This window comes from Diabrotica undecimpunctata, chromosome 2, assembly GCF_040954645.1.
Source record: "Diabrotica undecimpunctata isolate CICGRU chromosome 2, icDiaUnde3, whole genome shotgun sequence".
Lineage (NCBI taxonomy): Eukaryota > Metazoa > Arthropoda > Insecta > Coleoptera > Chrysomelidae > Diabrotica > Diabrotica undecimpunctata.
In genome coordinates, this window is record NC_092804.1 from 11,379,958 (window position 1) to 11,406,999 (window position 27,042).

At 34.1% G+C, this 27,042-nt stretch overlaps 1 protein-coding gene across 2 annotated transcripts in view; it reads right to left on the reverse strand.

The window, feature by feature from the left end:
* Positions 1-2,280: 2,280 nt before the first annotated feature.
* MTA1-like (metastasis associated 1-like) overlaps positions 2,281-27,042 on the reverse strand; it is an 85,335-nt gene continuing 60,573 nt past the window's right edge. Inside the window, exons 6-11 of one of the 2 annotated variants that reach the window (XM_072522249.1) lie at positions 26,439-26,733; positions 20,823-21,000; positions 18,553-18,860; positions 14,978-15,006; positions 12,119-12,371; positions 2,281-10,417 (exon numbers count right to left, since the gene is read on the reverse strand). In XM_072522249.1, the coding sequence (XP_072378350.1) occupies positions 10,309-10,417; positions 12,119-12,371; positions 14,978-15,006; positions 18,553-18,860; positions 20,823-21,000; positions 26,439-26,733 (1,172 nt within the window). In that variant the 3' untranslated portion in view covers positions 2,281-10,308. The remainder of the gene's footprint in view (positions 10,418-12,118; positions 12,372-14,977; positions 15,007-18,552; positions 18,861-20,822; positions 21,001-26,438; positions 26,734-27,042) is intronic. The other variant, XM_072522250.1, reaches the window with a different exon arrangement.

Below are 27,042 nucleotides of genomic sequence, written 5' to 3' on the forward strand. Positions count from 1 at the left end.
ATTTGAGATTTTTAGGAACAAAGGTATTTAGAAAATCGTATGCAATGCAATGTTGTCAATACTGTTTATCCACCCTTGCTCCTTCTAGGGTTAAATTATTGCGTGATCATAAGAATAATATGGCTGGTCAGATATAAAAAATTGACACTAAAAATGTATTATAACACATTACAATACCATTTATTGCTGGAATGTGACGTTTTTTTTAATTCGTCAGCTGCACTATCTTTAACTATATTTGCAGCAATTTCTTGTTAAACAAAAGGCACCAATAGACGTTCCAAAAGTTTCGTAACCTTTGTTTCCCTTTACTATTCTTTGAATTTCTGGTTTTGAAGTTATACTTCTATACGCGCGCTCCACGTTGGATATTTGTATGGGAGTGAATCTGTGAAATCATTACATATGTAAGATAATGAGTAAGAGAGAGACAGAAGATATATTTTCTCTCTCGAATATAAAAATGTTCCTTTTGTATATATAATTTAATATTATATATATATATATATATATATATATATATATATATATATATATATATATATATATATATATATATATATATATACATATAATATTATACGAGTATATATAATTAAATATTTATTAATATTATTATTTATGTGATATGTTTTGTATTATTTATTAAATGTTCATAATTATATTAGTCTTTTGTATTTCAAAATAATAATCTCAATAAATCACTGTATGATTCAGAACTGTCAATTTTGAAATACATTTGTGTCATGTCCTCGGTAGTATAGTAGTCAGTATCCCCGCCTGTCACGCGGGAGACCGGGGGTCGATTCCCAGTCGGGGAGGACTTTTTTATTAATACTATTACATGGTAAATGTATAATGGTAAAACATATATGCGTCAGTAGAAGAGTTATGTATATTATTGTCATTTTTAAATACTTATGAATATTGAATTTTAATTTATATTGTATTATTATATTAATAACAAAATAAACAATGAATTTTACTGCAGAGTATGTGTAAAAAAATTTTTGCATTTAACTCCTTTCATACATATATGAAAATAAAAATATACATTTTCATCAAAATATTGAGTCAATCCTTCATTTACTTATTACAGGTCAAAAGTTGTTTATTAATTGTTAGCAAGTTGTTATTAATTCTGTTTCTCTTTCTGTTATGTCTTACCTATAGCATTATATATGTAATGATTGTGCAGATTGACTTCCAAATAAATTTGTAAAGGCGAATGCGTGTATAGAAGTGTAACTTCCACCGGCAGTCCCACTGGACTGCCACACCCGTTTTTTTTTGTTGCATCCTTGTTTAATGCAATTCCCGGATATGTGAAACTTTCTACAGTTTCAATATCGTCTTCTAATTCAACTGTGCGTCTGTTTCTCTTAGCTCATGCCCGTGTTAGCTTTTTTATCTGTTGAATATTTATTTCTAGTCTGATCTCTTTTGCCTCTGATTTTAATTGTGAATATATTTCTGCCGCCTCTTCTGTTCTGCAAGACAATACTATTGTTATAGATGATTGATTTATTTGTTACGAGATATCACATATTCGAGAGTCAGGTTGAATAGTGTCGGTCTTCTTGCTTTAATCCTTTGACTATTGAAAAGTTCTCACTGAGCTCATTTTGTACTTCGACAGTTGTTGACGAGTCCATTGTTGCTTTTACAAGTCGGATGTATTTTGGGGGGTTAAAGCTACGCAATAATTGATATAACTTTTGTTTATTAATTCAGTCGTAGGCCTATTTGAAATCTGTTAAATTTGTGTGTATGTCAATGTCATATTCCCACCTTCTACTAGAACTATAGTTATAACATCAGTTTGCATTCAATTCATAGCAACATGTATTTTGATGCATTTTAAATCGTTCTGTAGATTTTTATTCCATGGTGAAAATCCACTAGAAATAAACGCAGTCTATATTAATTCAGGCTTAGTACTGTCGTTAATGCCAAAACATCTGCACGAAAAACAGAGAGCTGCATCTTTTGTTGGACTATATTCCAACCATTTCAATCCAAACTTTTTATTACAAAATTTACTGTTTAGATTAATATCTCATTTATTTCATATTATTCAAAATGTTCACAGATAAGTTATTTCTAAAAGTGAACAATCCCAGTTTTTGCGCCCCTCGAAAGTTAGTGTGGGTTCCGCGGCACCCGATGTGGCCACGCATATGGTTAAAAGATGGCTGAGAAATGCACATAAACCATGTATTTAAAATCATGATCACATTTTTTTTAGAACGAATGTTGGTAGTGAAAAAATGAAACAAATTTGGTATGTGTTTTTTATTAAATCAAAATAACCATAACTAGGAAATATGTACAAAATCATAATAGTAAACAGAAGTACAATTTTTTATTAAAATATTCGCATTAACATTAATCAATTGACTTAGAAATTGTTAACAATACATTATTTTTCCCAACTTTTAGATTACTATATGAATTTATCGAAAAATTCCAAACTATACATACATACAAAAAGAAGACATTTTAAAAAATAGTCCCAATATACATACCGGCTTTTTATATGTACAAAATTGTAGTATTTAATTCAGAATCTAACCATAACAAGTGAATAAACAATTTCCATACAAATACTTGTAAAAAAATTATAAAATTTCATAAACCGTTCTTGGATGTTTCAAATTGTAACAGCTGTTGACCCGGTAATAATCATGCACCTCAATTATGGCACTAGTGATATGCAAAACATGCTTTCATCCGGTGCTGTGACTATCAGGTTATATTTCACTTAAAAATAAAGAATTTGATAGATCTCAGATATGTAAACAATCATGGAGCAATGAACATAGAATTCAATAGAAATGTTCATTAACACGTTCACTGCCAGACCTATTTTGTCCCCTACGCCGAACATATATTTTACATTGAGCTCTAGTTGGCTGCCATACGAAAAGAACCTTGGTCGAATCGGGGCAGCGCGGCCCAGTGAGGTAAGTTAATACTGTCGTGCGCCGTTGGTCTCGTGCCACATAACATAACCTATATTATAATTATGTCAATAATCAGTTTGTGAAGTTGCTTTACGCTGTTGTATTATTTAAATTAGAATAATAGCCGTAAGTATTTTATTATACTTCAATAGATAGATATTATTTTAATTATGTGTATTTTTAGATGTCTAAACGTAAGACAGCTTTGTCTCAAAATGAACTTCTTAAAATAGCCCAGAATTATGGGGAATTCTCCGACGAAGATATTTGGGAACCATTTGAAGCTTCTGAAAGAGATTATGTTTGCAGTTCAGAATCAGATTCGAGCTCAACTTAGGATTCAAAAAATATAGAAAACATACAAAAGTTTATACCGAGGAAAAAAAGTAAAATTGAATCCAAATCCAAGCACTATACAATTGAAAATTGATCCTGAAACGGAATTGGGGACCCATAGCAACTATAAAAAAATTGGCAGATTACGATCGAGTCAGGAATAAATTTGGAGATAGCTGCATTACTGGCGGATCATTTTTGTGCATGCCTTGTTTTAATGAAGTTCATAAAAATTAAATAAGATAAGAAGTTTTATTTTTTGCATAGCGATTAAGTTGTCATTATTTTATTTAAGCAAACCTGTTTATCTGTTAAATAAAGTTTATTTTAAAGCGAGTGTTACAGTTTTTATTAGGGATCATTTTCCAATAGGGACCACGTTTCTCATCATGAAAAAATCCAAGAAATTGTAGTATGTGGGGAATATAGCTTCTAGGCCATATTGGTCCACTTCTACAATCGTACATAGTTAAATATGCTCCAACGGCCCATCAGCTATTAGAAAAAGTGTTAACCCCATGGGACCAACATGGTCTGGTACGACAAATTATGTGACCTGCTGAGGCAGCATCAGTGAACACATAAGTGGCAGTGAACGTGTTAACGGTTTAGAAAGAACCGGGCGGTAAAAAATAAAAGATAGCAAAATATCCGATGTAATTTTGAGAGAAACCAAATACTGTATCAGTGTGTTTCTGGTTTTCTTTGTGATTTACAAGGGAATTGTCCACAAAAACGTTTTTCTGTCTTGACTAATGAAATGTATCGGTATTGCCAAACCAATACCAAATTTGATTTCATCCGTATTTACAGTTTAACACGGATAAAGACTTGTTTATTACGAGAGCCACAAAAATTTAAATTATGAAAATCAGTTTCGTTTCCAACATAAAACACGATGAGGTCACCAAAAGAAAGTCATAAAAAAGTATGTAACAATTAATACACTTTTGGAGTGAAGAATTATCACTACCACTGAAGATACCATCCCTTACTTGTTGTTTTTAATGTTAAGGCATAGACATTAATTTATTTCTTTAAAATGTGGTTATGGCAAGGGTTACAGTTAGTTCCAGAGATATATCACCCGTTGACAAACTTAAAAAATGCCCAAAAAATTAATCTAACGCTAAAATGATAAACAAATAATGTTTCAAATGAATAAATTTTTGATCTAATGAAATTTGTGTTTTCCTCGAATATGTATTCAGAATAATTACTATTTAAATGGGAATAAGCCACAATTAAAGGTTAAAGTACGTTTATTGACGTTTCAATTTCCACTTCGGAAATCGTTCTCAAAATACAAACATTAATAAATTAAACAAATTTTTGTTTTTTTAATTATGTTTAATTTACTAATGTTTGTATTTTGAGAACGATTTCCGAAGTGGAAATTGAAACGTCAATAAACTTATTTTAACCTTTTGTGGCTTATTTCCATTTAAATAGTAATTACTTTAAAATGCCACAAGAAAATAGCTTCAGAACAATATGTATTCAGAAATATATCAGTGCTAAATAAGAGTGGAAGCAAGGTGAGTAGAAAAGAGCAATTTTTATTGTGAAATATTAACTGTACTAATATTCATGTGTTCAGCAAGTTAATGGATATGTAATTAGGGTGGTCGGAGTACAAAAGCAGACAAGTCAATCTTTGAGAAACATTTTTATTTATTAGAAACGCCTAAAAAATCAATCGGATCTCCGAGAGGAGCAGTTACAAGTATAATAAAAAGATTAAAATCCAAAGAAGACATCAGAATAGGCACATGGAACGTGAAAACATGGCACATGAAATTAAATATTCTAGGAATAAGCGAAATGCATTGACCAGGTTCAGGAACCGCAAATATCGAGGAACCCCGAGTTTACAATTCTGGAACAGATAACAGCAAACATGAATTAAGCATTATATTGACAAAAGAAGTGGCAAAATCTGTTGACAACTTCATCCCAATCTCAGCAAGATTGATGCTCATACAACTGAAAGAAAGACCAATCGACATCAATATAATTCAAGTGTATGCACCTACAACAGAAGGAACAGAAGAAGAGGTAGAGTTCTGAGAAGATAGTTCTTCTCAGTACTATTGCGTTGTGGCTGTGTCGGGTCTTGTTTTTGAGGCATATGTCATTATTGGTCTTATATTGGTTTTATAAATTCTTGACTTCATCTCAGTGTTAATGTGCCTGTTTCGCCATAAAGTATTATTAAGGCATCCTACCAGTCTATTTGCTTTTTGTACTTGATCTCTCACTTTTTTGTCCAGGTCTCCATAGCTAGACAGTGTAATTCCCAGGTATTTTATTTTCATTACTTGTTCAATACTGATGCCATCAATTTTTATTTTACATCTGGTTGGCTCTTTGCTGACTACTATTGTTTTAGTTTTCTGGGATAAGATAGTCATATTAAATTCTTTTGCTCTTATGCTAAATCTGTAAATCTGTGGACCAGACCATATCCTCATCCTTTGTAATGAAATGTACAAGGCAGGAAAATACCAGTAGAGTGGCTCAAATCGGAATTGGTACGCTTACCCAAATAACCAGGAACAAAAGTTTGTGAAGACTATAGGACCATAAGCCTAATTAGCCATCTGCTGAAGCTGTTTTTAAAAGCCATCCACAAAAGAATTTACCGGAAATGCGAAAAACAAATTGCGCCTGATCAGTTTGGATTTGTGGACGCCGTTGGTAAGAGGGAAGCTTTATTTACCGCGTAGGTTTGTATTGTTTCAGAAATGTAGAGATGTCAGCTGTGATGTTTTTGCATGCCTGATTGACTACAAGAAGGCTTTCGATAGGGTCAGGCATGAACAAATGATGGATGTGCTGAAGAGGACAGGGATTGACAGAAGAGACCTAAGAATAATAGCTAAACTGTATTGGAATTAATCAGCGGGGCTCCGAATAAATGGAGAATATACAGGTCAGGTCAAAATCTTAAGGTGAGTGAGACAGGGGTGCATAATTTTACCACTGATACTCACTGGAGCTCATTTTTAGAGGCTATAAAAGATATTGATGAAGGCATCTCAATAAATGGAGTCAAGCTCAATAACCTGCGGTATAAAGGTGATACAATAGTGTCTTCCAATATCAGAGAAGGGCTGCAAAACTTAATGAACCAAATAACGGAATCAAGTAGAACATATGGATTGGATATTAACACCAGCAAAAACAAGCTAATGATCATCAGCAAGCAAAACATAACTGGAACAAATCTGTATGTGAACCAAATGAGAATTGAACGTGTCTCACAGTACAACTACTTGGGGACTATAATCAATGAGTCGTGGGACAATACCCAAGAGATTAAATGTCGCATTGGAAAGGCAAAAAGTGCATTCTTGACTATGAGCTCTGTGTTCAAGAGCCATGACCTCACCCTAAAAACAAAAATAGACATTGAAGGCGAAAACTGTATCAATGTATCAAAACTTCAGGCTTTTGAGTTATGGTTATATAGAAGGATCCTGAAGATACCGTGGACAGAATGAACAATTGGGACAAATAATGAGAAATCAAGGCAGATATGAGCTACTCTAATGCATTTTACAAAGTAAAATTGAAGAAAAAAGTGCCACAGGACGAAGAAAAATATTCTGGCTTGCTAACCTGAGAGTATGGTATAGAAAGACCTCAACATAGCTATTCCGTATAGCAACCAACAAAGTCGTCGAAGCCAGAATGATCGCCAACGTTCGGAAAGGACAGGCCCTAAGAAGAAGCCTAAAAAAATTATCTACCTCTAAAATACAACAGAAAAATCATGTTATACATGTGTACATATTAAATAGTGATCTTTTTCATACTCACAATTTTAACTTTGATTAATTAATTTTAACTATGACTCAAAAATTGACTTGTCTGCTGTCGTCCGCCGACCACACTACGCGTTTATATTTGAAATGCCTGAAGTTTTGTCGGGCAAAATATCTTTAGGACTAACTGTATTCTTAAGTTGTCACTTTAGTACTTAAAAGAAGGATAGGAATAGAGAATTATGGTAGATACTTTAATAACAAAGTACAAAAAGTGTAAGCATTCGCAGAAGATGTTTTATAGGTACATTGTTAGGCCGTTGTCTTCGCCTCATCGTCGTGATATCTCTCGCAGTCGCAGACGAAACGTTAAAATTAAATAATTCAAAACCACGGCCTATAAACTCCGATAACAGTGTACCTTTACAATATACAAAGTTACTAAGCCTAATATGTAGGAGCACAAATGAAAAAGTCAGACAATTGCGAAAATAATTACATAAACATAAATCAGTAACTAAAAATTTTAGTTTGGAGCATATAAATTAATCGTACATCATATCAGCATATAAAAAAAATAAAAAGTTATCTACAGAAATTACCATACAACCATAAAGTGGTTACTTAATAAACAATAATGGTAATTCTCGATTAGAGTCTGATTAAATACTCTTGTGACTTTAACAAAAAGCTGTACCGCCATTTTACTAATACAATATAAAATAAATAAATCTGGTTATAACAGTTAAACATAAGGTGATGGGCGTTTTATTTTATATTACAGTGTTTCCTCCAATGTCATCACCAATGAAAGTTTCACAATATTGCTAGAGGTGATTAAAAGCACGCTGGTTTACAACATAACCTAGAACCACAAAAGCGTTTGCTTCTTTTATGTTGAAGATTATGTTTTAGGCCACGCCTGTGAAAAGTTTTGAAACCGTGTCATTCGTTTTGATTATCGAAATCATAAGTCAGATTAAAATTCATTATTAGTAAAATATATCTCGTACAACGGTAAAATTTTATAAAATTACAGCAACATAATAGGTATTCGTGTTTTTTTTTGTTACGTTTTTAAGAGTAGGTAAAGTATAGTACCTACAGTACAGTTTTAAGTAGTTTACAGGCTACAAATTATTGTGGCACATTCACGCGAAATTCCGCGGAAGATTTTAGAAGTACGCATGCGCCAAAAGCCAGCAACAATAATTTTTAACTTTTCGTGTTCAACAACTCTCGCTTCTGTAAAAAAACCGATGTTTGAATATGGTAAATGGTATGAAAAATGGTAAGTTTGAGAGTAGAGCAATTGTTGTTAAATTCAACATAACACTTGGACAAATCGCTCCTGAAACTTATAATAGACGTATGAAAATAAATGTTTATCACGTGCATGTGTTTTAGAGTGGTTTAACGCTTTTTCAAGATGACTACGATGACGATGAATACCATACCACGTAAAAGAATGTTAAAACGTTGAAACTTTCAAAAATCTGTTTTATTTGACTGGTGAGTTCATATGGTTGCTAAAACTGTAAGAATGAACAAATAATGCGTTCGGAAAATTGTATACAACAATTTAAACAAGACAAAAATGTATACAAATCCAGGATTGTCGGTCAACAGGTTTGTAGTCAATTAAGTATTCCACTGTTGAACCATCCGCCATATTCACCAGACCTTGCACCGTCTAATTTCTACACGTTTCTTAAGGTAACATCTTCACGGCTTTAATAGGCTTAAATAGACAAGTTTACGGACAGAATAATGAGTTTGACATTTTTATTGTTTATATGCTCACTAAAAATTGATGAATCCTTAGGTGAGAGTCTTTTTGTAATATATCATACTACAAATTTCAACTGTCAAACCCTTAATTGGCCTAAAACAGATGGCACTGCTAATTACAACGAGAAAACTAAAGTGACTATAATTAAAATTTACCGAGCAAGAACAAATTCTGGGCATGCGCAGGATTGGGAGGAGAAAGATGTCTGGGTTGAGGCATTTAACTAAGAAAATAGTTTGCTTGTAGTTCTATTCAATTATTTGAGCAATTCCGAACTAAATGTTTGTTCTTCACCAGTGGTTCCATAAAGTCGATCTATTCTTGAAATTGATCATTTAGATTTCATAAGAAGCACCTCTCTTCCAATTCAGATTAACACCAACAAAACAACCTTTTTTGTGTGACTTCTGTTTTCTTTACAAAATATGCTCAACTTAGTTAAGAACATAGAGTAGAACCACTGTCCATGTCAAGTATTATACTCTGTAACAGTGATTGAGGTCAAGTGTGTATATATATATATATATATATATATATATATATATATATATATATATACATTACGAAATAAAGTTTTAAATATTATAAAGTCATTTCAATAATCAACAGCTTTCACTGAGGAACATAATTTTCAGTTAGGGTTTTTTGGGTTACGTTTGGTTATGTACACAACCACTCCTTCAGACTGTTTATGTTTATACTTAGTTTGCAACAATAATGAGATATTACTTTAGTATTTATTCACAAATATATATATATATATATATATATATATATATATATTTGTTAAAACGTTTAGTACGGGAGCTAATAGTCCTTAAAAATGACCACACACAATATGACAAGATTGATCTTAAAAAAATTATCAAAAAGAACTGCAAAATCAACAGAAGTGGAAAATATAGAAGGATTAGGTCCAACAATGGACTGAGAAGACTAGACATCATGATGATCGATGGAGCAACTTTGTAAATGATCCATTACGTGACCGACCGATGGGTCAATTAGACTTACCTGATCTGTACGGCATTTGGTAAAGGACATGACATTTTATCACAATAAGATATAACTCAGTTCACTAAATATAAACAAGATAACTTGAGGAAAGGCGAAACATCACAATAAATAAAACAATGTATTATGTGACGTGTTTCTCAATTAGAACAAATACAGTCACCAAATTTAACAACAAAAGTGACCACCCTAATAAACAATCACGTTACATAATACATTTTAAAGTTGTAAAAATTATCCATCAACTCATTTTAGATTCCATTAAACAAAACGATTTTATTTATCAAAAACAAGATGAACCGAACTGATTCGCATATTAACTATCCACAGACTGGCCTATTTTCTATAAAAATGTCCGCTTAAAATCTGTGCCTCGGCACAATGAGCACTTGGCGAAGTTAATTTACAGTTTGTAGGTTTGAATTCACTGTCAATCCAACACAACCACTTGCAGGTCGTCCATTTTGGTACGCAACTGCCTCCATGGTTTTCTGGCTCCTCGCCTTAGTTCTGCTAATGTAACTTGCCGTCTAATTTTTCTGAAAATAAATAAAAATGAGTTTAAGATCATTATTGTCAATTGGAAATACAAATTATGTATTACGTTTATATAGAAAAAAATATATCCGCAAAACCAAGAGATACAAAAAGTTTATAAAACTTATTATGGTATATAAAGTATAAAAAAAATGTGTGTTTCATTCAAAAAGTCCATTCAATGTGGTTATTATGAAAACAACTTTGTATCAATACAAACCAAGGAATATTCAGTTAACACTAATGTGCTAGATAACTAAATACTGATATCTTGGATAAATATATTAAAATACACAGAGTAAACAAGAACAATTTTTTAGTAAGAATCAGACAGGGATCACGCACAATCTTAAAACTTATACAGATAGATTCTTTGAAACATAAATATATTTTGTCAAATTTGCGGTGAAAATCTGCCACCACCACTTTTATCTGGTAATTTGTGTGAGTATTTGTTAGTAGTAAAGACATAGATTAATTAGATGGCAACAAATGAAAATATTGCTATTTGCGTAGTGCTATAGTGACAGGTTTCAACCTCTCGACCACCAGGAACTACATAACTTCAACCTAACCTAACCTAGTCCTACAGAACTTCAGTATACAGGCTATGCTTATTCTTTAACATGTTTATCAATCTTGATTTTGTTTGGCACCCAAATAAATCAAGTTCTAACTGGATAAATCAAGTTCCAACTGGATCATATTTATATTCTTAGTTTTTCTGTAAACCACCGAACATACTATTTACAAAGTTCGTATGTAGTCCAATCTGGAGGTCCAATTTTCGACAACATTTTGCAATATATGTGGTCATATGTCGGCAATAATAGGTCAACATCCAAGTCTTTAAATATTCTCATAGAAAATAGTCAAGTGGTGTTAAATTGAACCATCTTTGAAGCCAATTCACAGGACTGAAAACCTATAGCGATCACCATTGATTGAAACGTTCTGGCTAGCATCGTTTTTGAAGTAATACGGACTGATCTTCACTCCAAATGCGACAGCTTTGCTTATTAACATAGCCACTCAACCAAAAGCAAGCTACATCAGTAAAGTAAATTCAGCTATGAAAATCAACTTACACCTTGCCTGGTTTAGTTTCAATTCTTGCACTAGTTGGATTTTGTAACCACTCAAACCAAGATATTTTCGCAAAACCTCCCTAAAGCGGATGAACACAACTCCTGTTCATTTTTGTGTATTATGGCGGATGGGGTCATTCGGATCTTCCTCTATACTACGCTCTACAGCAGAAATAACTTGTATACTGTACGACATCTCTATGGATGCGTGTAATCATTTATAGTAAACGCAGTGCAAAAACGTTCCATTAGCAATCGACTTAATTTTCATCATCCAATTCCAACATCGTACCTATCTATGTTGAAATGGCAAACCGAACTAAACCTAAATCTAAATCACTAACTTGACAGCTGTTAAAATGACCGGCACCGAAAACAGTATTGCCAACTTCTATACCTCTAAAAAATATCATTTAAATGCAGAAATTTAAAAAGTAGCTCGCACTTTCCAGCCAACATTAGAATCATGACTGGACATACAATATTAGAACATTTCTTCAGCCCAATTAAAAGATGCAAATGAAAATATATAGGTCACGTTTTATAAAAATCTAGATTTTATTGTATGAGTAAATATGACAGTCTAGTGACATAAAAATCTAAAATTCCACTTACTTGTTAGCCTCCGTAGCTCTAAAATAAACGTCGTCCGGGGCGTCCATCCAACTTATGACTTGTTTCCTACCTGAACCCGTTCTCGTCATGTGTGCGATTTTAGGTTTGCCGTTGATTTGTGCGATGTGACGGGGTAACGGTTGAGCAGGTAACATTTGAGCGGCCATTAGGGCTTGGAATTGTTCGGGTCGTGTCACTTGGATCGGTTCCTTTGTTATTCTTTTTGTTGGTGGCGGAGCACTCAGAGCGACACCTAGAAACGAAGACATTGATAAATTAGGGTTTATATTTAAACCACTAACTAGACATTAAAATGAAACTGCACAAAAAACATTTAAACATGTTTAAATTTAATATACGTATTATGTTTGTATCAAATAAGTAATTACCACAAAAATAGTCCTTTCGATTTTTTTTTTAAATTAAGTGGAATTACTTGCTTTCAGGTTTCATTGTTGATAGTTGGATAGTACCGAAAACGTTTTGAATTTTAAATATTTTTGATAATTTTACATAAATCTACTTCTCTCTCACAAAAAAAGTTTCTATACATACTACTTTTTTATTTAATGTATTGTATAAAACAAACCACTTTTTTTATATTTTTTTTGGTTGTGATGTTCAATCGAAAAGAGGAAGAGAAAAACTCCACCTAGCATCCAAAAAAGTCATTCCAAAGTCCATAATTTATGCAGATAGATTGTATAGATCATAATGTATATGTTTTTGAAACACATAATTATGTGTGTCTCCTTTTTGCACACGAGATTTCAAAAAAACAAGATAAAAAATTACCTATTTATGTACTAAAAATTATATTTCGCTATATATTATGAAAAAAACTCTCAAATGGAAGATAGACAAGACTATTACATACGATGAACTGGGAGAATCGACAGGAAGACTAAAAAATAGGAAAGCACTAAATAAACAAATAATCACAGCAATGACAAAAAATGTGGGAAACAATGCAATAATTCTACTTATTGCAATCTGTAACAACGCATGGTAGGAAGGAAGGACACCAAGAGACTAAGCATTTGGTTATGTGTTCTTTCCGGGTTAGTCCTCCTCCTAAATATTTCGGGCTTGTGTATTGTGGTATTTGTATGTTATTTAGGTACACTGGTGCTTCCTCGGGGTAAAGGTAACTTGCACAGATTTCTTTGGAGAGACTTTGGAGAAGTGTGGAAGTTCTCACTGAATTTGCGTCTCTTGAAGATATAATAGTGTCATCGGCAAATGTACCTATTTTGGTTTCTCTAGTAACAGTGAGTTCTGTTGTCTATAGTACATATAGGAGTGGGCCAATAAAACTTCCTTGTGGTACAACAGATTTGATGTAAAACCGTCCGATGTATTTTCATAAAATTTTGTTCTGAACTGTTTGTAACTCAGATAAGATCTTACAATTTTGAAATAGGTGATGAGAAGATTCTTTTTCATCTTGAATAATAATCCTGTGTGCCACACTTTGTCAAATGCTTGATTGACATCTAGAAATATGGTGGTGCAAAACTGTTTGTCTTTTAATCCATGGTTGATATTATGAATCATTCTGTGGACTTGTTAAACAATTAAATGTTTCTCTCTAAAGCCAAACTGTTGGTATCCATTCTTGAGTATCGGGATCAGAATTTATTCTTTGTAGTAGCAGTCTTTCAAGTATTTTGGAGATAACAGGTAGTAAACTTATTGTTTGATGTGATGTGACATTATTTGGATTTTTGTCAGGTTTCGGAATGAGTATTATTTCTGAAAGTTTCAGCATTTTATGCTAGTAGTTGAGATATTGTTGATAAGAGCTATTTCCTCTCTTGGCAATTCCTTTAGCATTTACTAGAGTTACTTTGTTCACACCGGGTGATTTTCGAAGATTTAAATACTTCTACTTCTTGTAGTTTTTTAACTGATAACGTTTTTATGGATGGAATATTTATAGGAATTTGACATAATTCTCTTGTCACTTCATCATCTGGTGTAGCATTTGTTAGGCGTGAATATCGTGACCAGATGTGGCAGATGAATTGTGATCGATTTCATTGAGGATTGGAGGTACATAAGTAGTGTCAGATAAGTCACATATACTGTCAATATGTAGTAACCAACCTGTTGAGAGCAAGGAGTACTTCTTTTCTTGCATAGTACTGACTAATTCTCTTTATTTAGTAGTTATGAGTCGCGATTCATACAGTGTATGCTTGCAGTTGTAGTCTCTACCTGCTATGAATTTGTTTCCAAGATTCTCAAAGAAATCATTGAAGTTCTCTTTTTTTATACAAGTGGTTGAATGCTAATTAGGTAATTCTATATGGCTGATTATGATATACTAATATTGCAAATTACACAACTTATTACACGAACTCTGCAGATAGAACTGCCCACGCTGGTACTGCCATCTTAATCAAAAACACCATCAGCCATATCTCCTTATGGATGTTGGACACTAACATGGCTAGTTTCACTTTGTTGACTAATGCCCCAAAAAAGCTGGTAGTGGTTTAACTTGGCCACTGATTGCTACCCTGAATGCTATGTAGTTACATTTACATTGAGTTTGGTGTTGGCGTTGTGAATGTTGTATATGATGCACTGGTGTATCATTTTCTGACTTGATAATCGCTGAATTTGTTGTGACGTGTAAGTTTAGAATGTTGTTTGCATTGTTTTTTCTCAGAAGACTGTGAATTCACATCCATAAGATTATTCAGTAAATATTTAGTGTAGTGCATGGTAGATGATGGGTATTTTCAATCGAAAAAATCGAATATGACGTAGTATTTGTATGACGTAAAACATTTAAGCTTAGAACATACTTATCTAATTATAAATTTAGTTATTGAACGTTTTTGTACTTACCATCATCCCAATCCAAGTCGGAATAGAAGCCAGTAAAAATATAATATATTAATGACTGATTTGTTAAAGATATAAAATTTATACTTAAAATAATACAAAGTTTGCATGAAATCATAATATTTCAGAAATGATTTACAATAATACCCCTAAATTGGAATTGTTAATTCGAAATAAACTTAATAGTTCGTTTTGCTTTATTTCTATTATTGGCTTTATTCCAATTTGTCTTTTGCTTTATTGTTTCTATGCTCATTTTCTATGGTTTTTTCTAGGGACATTCATTCCTATGCAAGGAGAAATAAAGAAAAAATAATACCAAAATAGTCTGGCAACGGATACAGATATAAACAGACTGCAGAGAAGCAATGGAATCAAATGAAAGTGGTAATGCCAATGTAACTGGAGAAATAAACAAAAAATCAGTACAAATTACTGCATAATTAGATGGTGTAGCTGTAGATGTAGCATTAGCTGGAACCAGCATCGCCTTCGGAAGTCCTACGGAACATTGATCATGAAGCACAAAAAAGTCCTTAAAATCCATGCAGCAAAATACAAATATATGACAGTCAAAAGAACACAAGACAATGAAATTAATATGAAAGTAAACAACTACATCCTTGAACGTATAGATTTCTGCACGTACTTGGGTACAAAAATCATTCAAGTGAATTATATATATAATAATAGTCTCCCGTTTTATACCGCTTCGCGGCTTTGGGAGTATTGCAGGGTAGTCTGCTATATCTAGGGCCTACGGTATACAAGGAAGGTAACATGGCCAGTGCTACGCTTCAACCGCCTATTATTATCCTTGGTTTTACCCAAGGTACTCATTTTATTTAGGCTGAGTCGACCTGGGGACATTTTTAAAAAATGTCTAGTTGTTCTTGCCGGCGGTAGGATTCGAACTCCGGACCACCGGCATGCGAGGGAAGCATTATATATAAGTGAATTATATACGTAGCCAAATAAATGTACTTATCTCTGCAACAAAAGATTGATGATAACCGAATTATTTGATTGACGATAACCAAAACGACAAAACAGACAAACGACGATGTGGAGGATGAATTAAGAAAGATGAATGTAAAGGAAATTGAATTTACTGCTTTATTTAATGATTTTATCGGTCGTCAAGATAAATTGTCTCAATATTTCAGGACGACTTACGAAAAATATCAAGAACTCGTACCTATTGTAACAACTGATCTAACAATATAAAATATAACATTTAGAAATTCTTATTCCGCAAGAAGAACGCTTAGCAATAACTCTTAGGCATGTATACCGCGTTAGGCACCGGTACACACTAACCGCGAACATATTCCATTCCGAGTTTTCCGCGCGATTTGATGTGAATCGATGTGTTTCGTTTACGTAAAGTGTCGCTGAATCTTTTAAACACACAGAGACATTAAATTGCCGATCGCCGTGACGCGTTCGGTTGCCGGCCGGTTCGGTTAAGTGCGCACGTACCTTAAGGCTTCTTGTCAGAGTGGCGAGTGTTTGATTTTAATTTCGATGAGAAAAACTATAACAACATATATTTAGATTGTAATTCCTACAATATTAATATACACTCGCGATCATAAAATCCGGGTCACCTTGAAAATCGCCGTTATTTAATTTTTAACGAGCTTTATCGTAAATAATAATAACACAAATACAAACTAATGCATGTTTCTGAGAATTGTTGTCAGCTTAGCGGTTTCCTTTGTAACAAATAATTCCAATAGTGCCGATTTCGCGGAAAAGTGCACACTTCTCAAAATGAACGGTACCTGTAACTGCCGCTTGTTTTAAATGTCTCATTTGTGCTTCGACTTTCTGTTCAAACGCAACAAACAAACGTTTATTATCGCCGCCATTAGTGTTTATTAGTGCCATTATTAGTGTTTATTATTGTTTATTTTTTTGCCAAAATGCCTTGACTGTTGTTGAAACGGCACGCATTGTTGCGCTTATGGAAGATGGTCACACTCAACGGCAAGTCGCAAGAACTGTTGGCGTAAGCCTTTCTACGGTTCAACGAGTGCTTCAACGCTCTCAGGAGACGAGTTTGCTAACCAGACGATCTGGCTCTGGACGAAGAAGAACGACCACGGCACGAGATGACCGTTTTCTTCTGTTTCAGGCTTTACGAAACCGGACCACAACTGCTGTTATGCATCGAAATTGTCTACAGGAAGTACGAAATTGCAATGTTAGCGTTGCAACAGTCAGGAGAAGACTTCGTTCTTCTGGACTATCTTCTCGGGTAATGGCTACAGGACCGCCACTTGGCCGTGCGCATCGAGTTGCACGACTAGCTTTTGCTCGACAATACGCGCATTGGGGAATTAATGATTGGAGCAAAGTGTTATTCTCAGATGAATCCCGTTTCTGTCTAACTGGATCCAATGGACGTGTAAGAGTTTGGAGGAGAACCGGTGAACGATTTTCACAGGCTTGCATTGCTCCAAGAATGCCATTTGGTGAAGGCTCGGTCATGGCTTAGGGAGGTGTATCTTCCGACTTCTGCACAGAATTACCTTTCATCGAAAATGGGTCCTTAACTGCCCGAAGGAACATTACGGAGATTCTGGAAGAACATGTTATGCCCACCATGGCAGGGCTTGGAGAAGACGCCGTTTTATGCATGACAACGCGCGACCGCACGTTGCCAGGATCAGTATGCAATACTTGGACGAGGTTAGAATTACGAGGTTACCCTGGCCAGCTAGGTCTCCGGACCTGAATCCCATCAAACATCTCCGGGACGATTTGAAAAAATGTATTCAAACCCCTACACCTCCTCCTAACAACGCACAGGAGCTTAAGGATCTGTTAGTGAGAGAGTGGAATAACATACCTCAACATGTAATCCGGAGAAAAATTGAGAATATGCACCGTCGTCTGCAAGAGGTTATTAGAGCAAGGGGAGGCAATACACGATATTAGTCATTGAAATTCCACGGATGTTTTACCACGTTCTGTATTTTTCATTTTTTCTTTCGTATGTCTGTTTCAACAATTTGGTTTGTTTTCTGCTTTTTCAATAAAAACAATAAAAAACCGTTTTTTTTTTCTTTCAAAACAAACATTGATGACAAATAAAAAATACATTAGCTTAAAAAAAAAGGTTATTACTGCACCAGATGCAAAAATATTCAAGAAACTTGAAATTTTCACGGTGACCCGGATTTTATGACCGCGAGTGTATGTATTCTTTGTTTGATACCCGATAAAGAGCTTAAAAGATAAATATTTAAGTGTATGGACATTTGTTTAATCATGACTCTTAATCAGAACTCTATTTCTTTTACTAGATCGATTTCGAACTAATGTCTGGCTATCTTTTAATATATTTACTTCCACCTAAGATGTAACTTCCCTTAAATAAAAACATTTTTAGATGATAGATGTTATTTACCTTACAAATCATATATCTTCAGATTTATTTGCTTTTTGAACAAAGACGCATTTAGAAACTAAGTAAATATTCTAGTAAATTTGCCTCCTAGTTATTATACAATACTTGGTAAACAACTGATGTCCTTATTGATAGGTGTCTTACAAAATAAAAATACTTACTGTCCATTCCGTTCATCTCATCATAAGCGCGTCTCTTTAGCGACGGCGACATGTTATTCAAAGGTATTTTCTCAGCTTCTGGTTTATTGGGTACCCTCTCGTACAGAAGACTACCGTCCGGAGCTTTCGGAGGCTTGGGGAAGGCCACCCGATCAGGCTGTGGCAGCATATCCTTGTCGGTTAATATTAACCATTGGGGAACGATCGGACTTGGTCTGCCCAGTCTTGTAGCTATCGCTGTTACACTACCCCTATTCTTCTTCCGGTACACAAGCAGTTGTTTCAGTTCAGGTAATGATTTTCCCTCCTGAAAAATAAGGTAAAAGATGTTTATAGCTACACGATTGAAATTCATAGTCTAAACCTTGTTGCATTTAAATAATATCGATTGGCAACTGGTTTTTTATTAATACACTTCTGATATGTTTATATTACTGACAATGCACTTTTATTTTAAATCGTACAAAAGTTAAATTTTACTACAATAAGTACATCATTTCATAATTTTCAGTCAATGTTCAATCAATTACAGACGTAACAGATTTCAATACAATAGTTTCAGCAGAATATCACCTTGAAAATGAAGACCGTCCTCAACTTCAATACAAGAACAAAAAAAAAAGAATTTCCTTTTTAGTGTATGAATTAAAATTTGGATTACAAAACACGAAAACTTCAAGACAAATAAAAAAATTAGAGAATTGGTAAAAGGAATAGGAACAAATGTAAATACATAAAAAAACTCAGAACCAAACCAACTAGCCGTAAACCAACCGAAACGATTAAACTAATTGATAACATTGATTTATGATGATTCGTGCATTAAGGGTCCTGTTATACGAGCGCTAATTCGTCGCGTTAGCAGCGCCACGTTAGTGTCGGCCCAACCGGGCAATGGCACTACCATAAAGTAAATTATACGAACGACATTGCCGTCAAGCGTTGCTAGCGCGGCCGCTCGAGCTGGTACAGCGCAATTCACGTGTTGCAAAGAGCGCGCATCAAGTTATACGTAACGCTGACAACGCTGAAAAAGTGATCTCAACGCAACGCAACTACAGTCACGTATAACTTATGCGTCCTGTTTTCTGCTCGTATAACAGCTCTCTAATAGTCGTTCCGTAGTATCGCTTCACCTACGTCCAAGGTCAACAACAGTGTAACTAATATCAACAACTTGTATCAACAATATAATCAGAGGACAGAAATTATCCAGAAAAAATAAGAGATAAAATGTAAAAAAAACTAGGTAGTTACGCTTAAGCCAAGGCAGTTGGAGAAAATCACTGAATAGTTATTCGATGAGAAAGAACAAGATGATGGGAATTATTTGGCATCTAGTGATAGCGAGTTTTTAGTAGAAATCGAGCATACAAATGAAAATATCGAAAAGCACATTGAAATATAGAAAGCGTCTAATCACTCAGATATAATTCTCAATAGAATCACTCAAACCGGAGGATTTGACCATCGATAATTGGTACACAAGTGTATCTAAAATTCTAAAAGAATTTCAATCCTTTGGTTTCCAAAAGGATAAAATAATGGTTTCCTATGTAACTAGGAAGAATAAGGCTGTAATATTACTTTCAAGATTACATGACGACAACGAAATGGATTCTGACACTAAACAGCCTCAGGTTATACTGGATTACAATGAAACCAAAGGTGGGATGGATACTGTACAAGATATGTACCACTTACTCGGCCTTTAGAATAACAGAGAGAGGGCCGCGTGTAGTTTTCTACAGTCTGATAAATATTGGCGGCATAAATTCTCAAAATTTATACAAATTGGACTGTCCAGAGAGGGCCATCAAATATCGAAGTTTTCCTTAAAATATTGGCATTGAGCATAATAAGAAAGCTACTTATCTTCAGATCAACCGTCAGACATGTACGTCAAGGTATAAGTGCTTTCCTCAAGGTGACTTATGATCGGGATGATGAACCTACTGAAGAAGAATAAAATAGAAACCTTCCAAAGCATGTGTGCCGGCAATGTGTAATAGAGAAGAAAAGATGCTCAGCTTCAAAGAAGTGCTGCCGAGGTCAGAGCCTTTTAAAATGTGTGGTTTGTTTTTTAAACAAAAATAAAAATAAATTAGTTAACATACTGTAAATATAATTGTATAATATCCTTATAGCAATTTCCCAACATTTATTTAAAGAAAACATTATTTTCAAAAGACATAAATTTTACAACAAGCGCCCGCTCCAGAGAAACTAAAGAGCGCGGCCGCTGGAAGGTGAGAAAATGTTATCTTACCATTTGTATACTGCACTCCTGTTTGACAGCTTGTATATTAATGGCAAAGAACGGAGCCCTGGCTGCATGTCTCGGCCTCATAATATGTCTGCACAACCTTCTGGAAATCCTAGTAATTGGCGTCGTAAACAAATAAAACGCCGTCCTAGTTTTCATGATTGGTCTTGGTGAACCAGATCTATAAAAAACATGTACATTATAATGCCATTTATCAATGTTCGCATCATCCACACAACGATGACCGAACAAACAAGATACTTGAACTGGTAAAAGTATTTGGGTTTTATATATCTGTAATATGTATCCAATAAATTATAATGCAGTGCCATTTTCTATCTAAAATTTTATGTTCCGGCCACCCTAAAACTTATCTATCTACTGGATTCGTAGTTTGAGATACGTGACACATCTATGATTTTGACTATGGAGTGAATAAAATACTGTATTCAAGTTGGTGAAGGCTGATGAGATCTCGATTTAATCTCGTGTTCTAGATTTTTTGCAACTTTTCCCGTTCCAGTTAGATAAGCGTAGTAATAGATACATTGAAAAACAAGCTTTATGTACGTAAATAAAAAAAAACTGACGCTTAGTTAAACTAACAAGGTGCGTTTTCGATAGTATTTGACCTTCTCGAATATATTTTCATTAGCGTTAGATTAGATAAAAGGGACACTTCAGGGTACCATTCTCGGACGCTTAATATTATACTGATGGTGTAGCGTTACTAGAAAATACTAAAATGGATTTTGAGCAAAGACTGGATAGTGAAGATAAGCTCTAAAAAGGTTTAAAAGTTGGTAGGTTGGAAATAGAGTATCTAGAGTATTCTTTAAAGATGAAGTTACTGCTACAAATAAAATATTAATTTTGAATAGTGAAATGATTGTAAAAAGTAATAGTTTTACATAACTACAATTGGTATTATAGAGTAATTGAGCGATATATGGAGATACATGTAGTAGATTTAGAGCGAGATGAATGAAATAGAAGCATTCAAGTAGTGTGTTCTGCGACTGAGCGAATCCTATGAAACTAAAAGAAAAGAACAAGCAAGGACAGACCAAATAAGACTTAGTGTGAAACGCTTATGTATGTAAAGGTGATTGATTCTGATATGAACCTAAAGGTCGAAATTAAAGATGCACCGGAATACCGACGGTACTACTAATTCCACCAATTGGCCGGAACTGTCGTTCCTATCGAATCAGCAGCATGATCCGGTTGGAGTTTGGAAAATTTTAAAAATCTGAAACAATTCCCACCCTAGAACTGGGTGAGGATTCCCCTGTTTACTGCAAGCGAAATAACAGAATGAATTGAAACCGCTGCATTGTCGCCGCCAGTTTTATAAATATTTTTGTATCGCTATAAATCTGCAAAATTTGCATACATAATGAAATTTGATAGTTTAGAAGCTAAAATATAGAATTTCATTACATCTAAAGTTTAAATCGATAGCACTTGTAAAATAATATTAATATAAGTATTCCCGTTGGAATACTTCCTTATAGGTAGGTCTTGATCCGGCCGGAATTCCGGAGTCCGGTCCGATTTTGCGGTAGTAATTCGGGTTACGGCCGAATTGGCAGGTACTCGATTCGGTACATCCCTAGTAAAAACTTATAGAAAAACGTAATGAGGGAACCCGACTCCAGAGTCAAAGGTAATGAAAGAAATACATATATCTTACCGAATAAATACTGGTATACATTATATATTAAAAACTGTACACATGAGACTTGTACTTCAAAAAAAAAGGAAAGCACTAAATAAGTTTATCGAATATTCAACAAACAAATCGAATGAATTGTAGCCCTTGGAGTAGCTTATAGTATTATCATTATCATCGTAATTGGCTTGACAATCCTTTGTGGATCTTGGCCTGGTCACTTGGCCAGAAGTCGTCACTCCTGTCAATTCCTGGCAACTTCCCTCCATCTTCTGACCCCTAGAATCTTAAGGTCTTCTTCCACATCATCAATCCATCTTCTACGTGGTGGTCCTCTACTTCTTCTGTCCTCTGGCTTTGAGAATGTCAATCTCTTCGTGTACTCATTATCTGACATCCAATACTTTTCACATTGTGAGCAAGTAATCATAAAAAGACATAACAAGAGATTTTATTCATAACATTTTTCAGCAACCTTACCCTCTTATCTTCTATTCGTTCTTGTATAACGTACGGTATACCGAGTTTTATATTCAATGTATTAATTTTATTTTTAAACAGCTAAGCAATATTTTTGACCACTCAGTATATTAACTTGCAACATTTTTTTTATAATTAGATTAGTAACTAATTAATATATATTACTTTAAGATTCATTTTAAAAACTCTTTGCAATTACCGCAGCTTGCACCATCCAAAAAAGGTATCCGAGGTTACACATATAGTCATGGGTAACACCATAAATTTTTGAATTTTGATAGAATGACACTGACACAGCTGTCTGTATCAGTATAATGTATCAGCACAATAAAGTGTCATGACACTGTGTTTCAGTATTATGTGTTGCATAGTACAGAAACACTGCGATAGCGTTACTACATCGAGCAAGAAACGATACCTTTTAAGGTCGTGGCATATTATCGTGCACGTTGCGTTTCCAGCACATAGCGTTTCCGAAAAATATAATTTAAATGGTTTTAAATATGAACAACGCACACTGTCCGGAACATAGCGTTTCAGACACTTAACGTTTCCGTTCAGTATATTCGAAAACAATATTTTACTGATGCCGACGGCTACGTAACGAGTCGTAACCGGTTTGTAAGGATAATGTTAATTAGATGTCCGTCGTTTTCCCTAGTTGTTTATTTAGGTCTTTGTTTGATTTTGATACAGAGTATTTAAAAAAATAATTTTCGAGGCTATTTTGTCATTTATGCATGTGTTTTTATTGATTTGTGACAATTAATCACGGAAGTGATAAACAATTAGGAATTTAATAATAATTAATAGGTTTAACAATTATTTTAGAATGAATAGGATTCAGTTTAAATATGTTTTAAATTTAATTTCACCTTCAGTTAAAAAACAAAATACTACATTTATCAAACCAAAAAGTATTTTTAAAAAGAAGAGGTATCACTTCCGTACAAAAGTCCTAATTGTTTATCACATCCGAGATTAATTGTCACAAAGCAATAAAAACACATGCATAAATGACAAAATAGCCTCGAAAATTATTTTTTTAAATACTCTGTATCAAAATCAAACAAATACCTAAATAAACAAGGGGAAAACGACGGACATCTAATTCACATTATCCTTACCAACCGGTTACGACTCGTTACGTAGCCGTCGGCATCAGTAAAATATTGTTTTCGAATATACTGAACGGAAACGTTAAGTGTCTGAAACGCTATGTTCCGTACAGTGTACGTTGTTCATATTTAAAACCATTTAAATTATATTTTTCGGAAACTAAACGCAACGTGCTGGAAACGCAACGTGCACGATAATATGCCACGACCTTTAATACGAATTCTAAATATAACTGCACATAGTTGCCAAATGATGGAATTTCTTTAAAACACACGGTATCAAAATAACATTGGTATACTTCAGTCACTTTTTTATTGCATGAAGTGATCTCAGTATTCGAAAAATTATGGGTTAAATTAAAAGAAAACTTTTTTCTCTCGAGGTACATTGGTACATTTTAAGAGAAATTATACTAAATTGGATACTTCGAGAATAAGTATTCCTAAATTCAAATTGAAACTAAATATTGCAGCCCCTCTATAGTTTAAGTTTACTTGAAATATATTTGTACAAATATGTTTTTACTAATAAATTAAATTGATGAGTTGTGAGTGACAGTGATGAGTATGAGGTATGAATGATTTTACTAGTAATTATTTTTTTCAACTTTATTAATATATTTACAATCGTTCGAACATACAGAAATAAAAATAGTAATGCTACGAATGCTAATACCAATCAGACAATCAATCAATACATTTTACTGTTACATAATTAATGGAAGCAGGTTATCTTACAGAAATATGAATCGGTCATTTAAAAAATAACATTACTTTTCTGTCATAAATAGTGTTTAAAAATTCTGAATTGCGAAAGAGATTTGTGTAAATAAAATTAGGACAGATCACTTTCGCAAATGGCATTACCAGTACTTCCGTCCTTTAGTTAGGTGTCGATAATTGGTCTAGTTCTTCCCCTCTGTATTTAACCTGTTTAGATCTCCTTGTGCCTTAATTTTAATAGATTAAGGTTAAACACAGACAGGGCGGCGTGTGCCGCGTCGACTGCCGCGGCGGCGTTGAAAGCGGTCTCTCGTCTATGCTATGGTAGTTATGTTGTGCAACACAGACGAGCCGTCGTTTGTCAGCTCGCCGCGTCGGCCACCGCGCGGCCTATGCTGAGTACCATGCGCCGTCGGCGGTTTTATGACTTCTGGCGGCACATCAGTAATAGATATCTCTTGCTTCAACACAGACGTGTGACTGTTTTTGCAACTTGCAACGGTTTTATTTGATTACTTTTGTGAGTGTCAAATTTTGTATATATTATTGAAACTATAAACATCGATAAGTTAATTACCCAAATTCACACACAGCCAAAAACATGCTTGGGAAGAGGTTACCCACAGTTTTATTTCGGAAGATGCTTTTCTGGATCATCTTTAATTTCGTTAACTAACGTGTACAACATTCCTTTATTTTTTCATTTATTTACTATAGGAGGTATCCAATACCTGCGTTTCTTCTTCTTCTTTGATCTAATATGAAGTAAACTTGCACTTATTAGGAAATGAGTTTCGCAACTATACACAAACATTTATATAACATTAACAGACTTTGTGGTAGTTTTGATTCTCCCCGTATTTCAAGATTAAAGCTTACAGCCCGTATAAAATTATATCTGTGTTAAAAACTACATATTACGAGATGGGCCATCTGCAAAATAACACAGATGTGTATTTGAGATAAGCGACGCATCTACAAAATCATAGTCGAATTTTATCTTCCAACCAACACAGATGTGTATGTGTGTATGGGTTAAAGAGTACCTGACGCTTGGTATCGGTCTTGCGGCCGAGAGAGTCGTAAAATGCAGTAAGGGTGGTGTATTATCAACTTTGTGGTTCCTGTGTATGTCGCTGAAGACGTCGTTTGCGATAGCGGTGGTGCTATCATTTCATGGGGTAAAGTACACTTTATACTATTTGTTGCCAAAATTAAATTGCTGCATATCGAGTACTGTTTACTAGTATATACATATTGTTAAGCCGTAATCAATCCGTTATTAAAAAAAAAATGGAAAATAATAGCAATAAAATAATAAAGGACTAATTAAAGTAAAAAGAATAATAAACATAAGATTTTTAGGTGTACAACTACATGATTGTACACAAAAGTAGATGAAAATTATTATTCTTCAAGGAAACTGCAGAAGCGTTTCCCAGAGCACAATAAATCCGGATCTTAGAAGACTTGGGTCTTTCTGGGCTTTCTGGCACGTTAAATCAAGTAATTATGAGGCACAATCCTTATTGTTGTGACACTTGACATTATTTTAATAGCAATCCGTTATCTAGAGTAATAATTTCAAAAATGACCGATTCAAATATACTGTCTAAAATTTACCTGATAACTAGTCCGTGAGCAGTGGCATAATGTCTACCTAAATGTGCTTTAAGTTTGAACTCCTTTCCACAACCGCCGATATTACAACGGTGCGGTCGATGTGACATGCCAGGCAATCTTTCTTCGTCCACGTCACTACCCGATTTTTTCTTGCCACCGTTTTCAAAATCACCGTCACCAAATCTTGTCGGTATTTTTAACCCTCCGTACTTTTTCCAATATTGCCAACATGCTTGGCACAGACGACACTGCATATGCGAAGGGCCCCAGGCGTACCATTGATTTGATACAGTTACTGGAATAGAAAAACTTAAAATTAGGAATTTATAAAATATTGTCAAAAAATTGTATGCAATATGGGTTTAGATCTTTTTTAATAGCTGTACAATAAACATAAAAAAAGAAGGAAAATTTGTTTTAGGATAATATATTGAAGTGTATCTTAGTTTACCATAAAGACTGCTCTTAATATTTCACACTGCAAGTATGTCAGGTTGATTTGAAGGAGTTTTGCAATATTCAAGTTAATATCAACGCTTTATGGACCACTGATATTACCTTGCAATATTCAAGAACGACTGTGGACGACTGATGATGGAGGAAA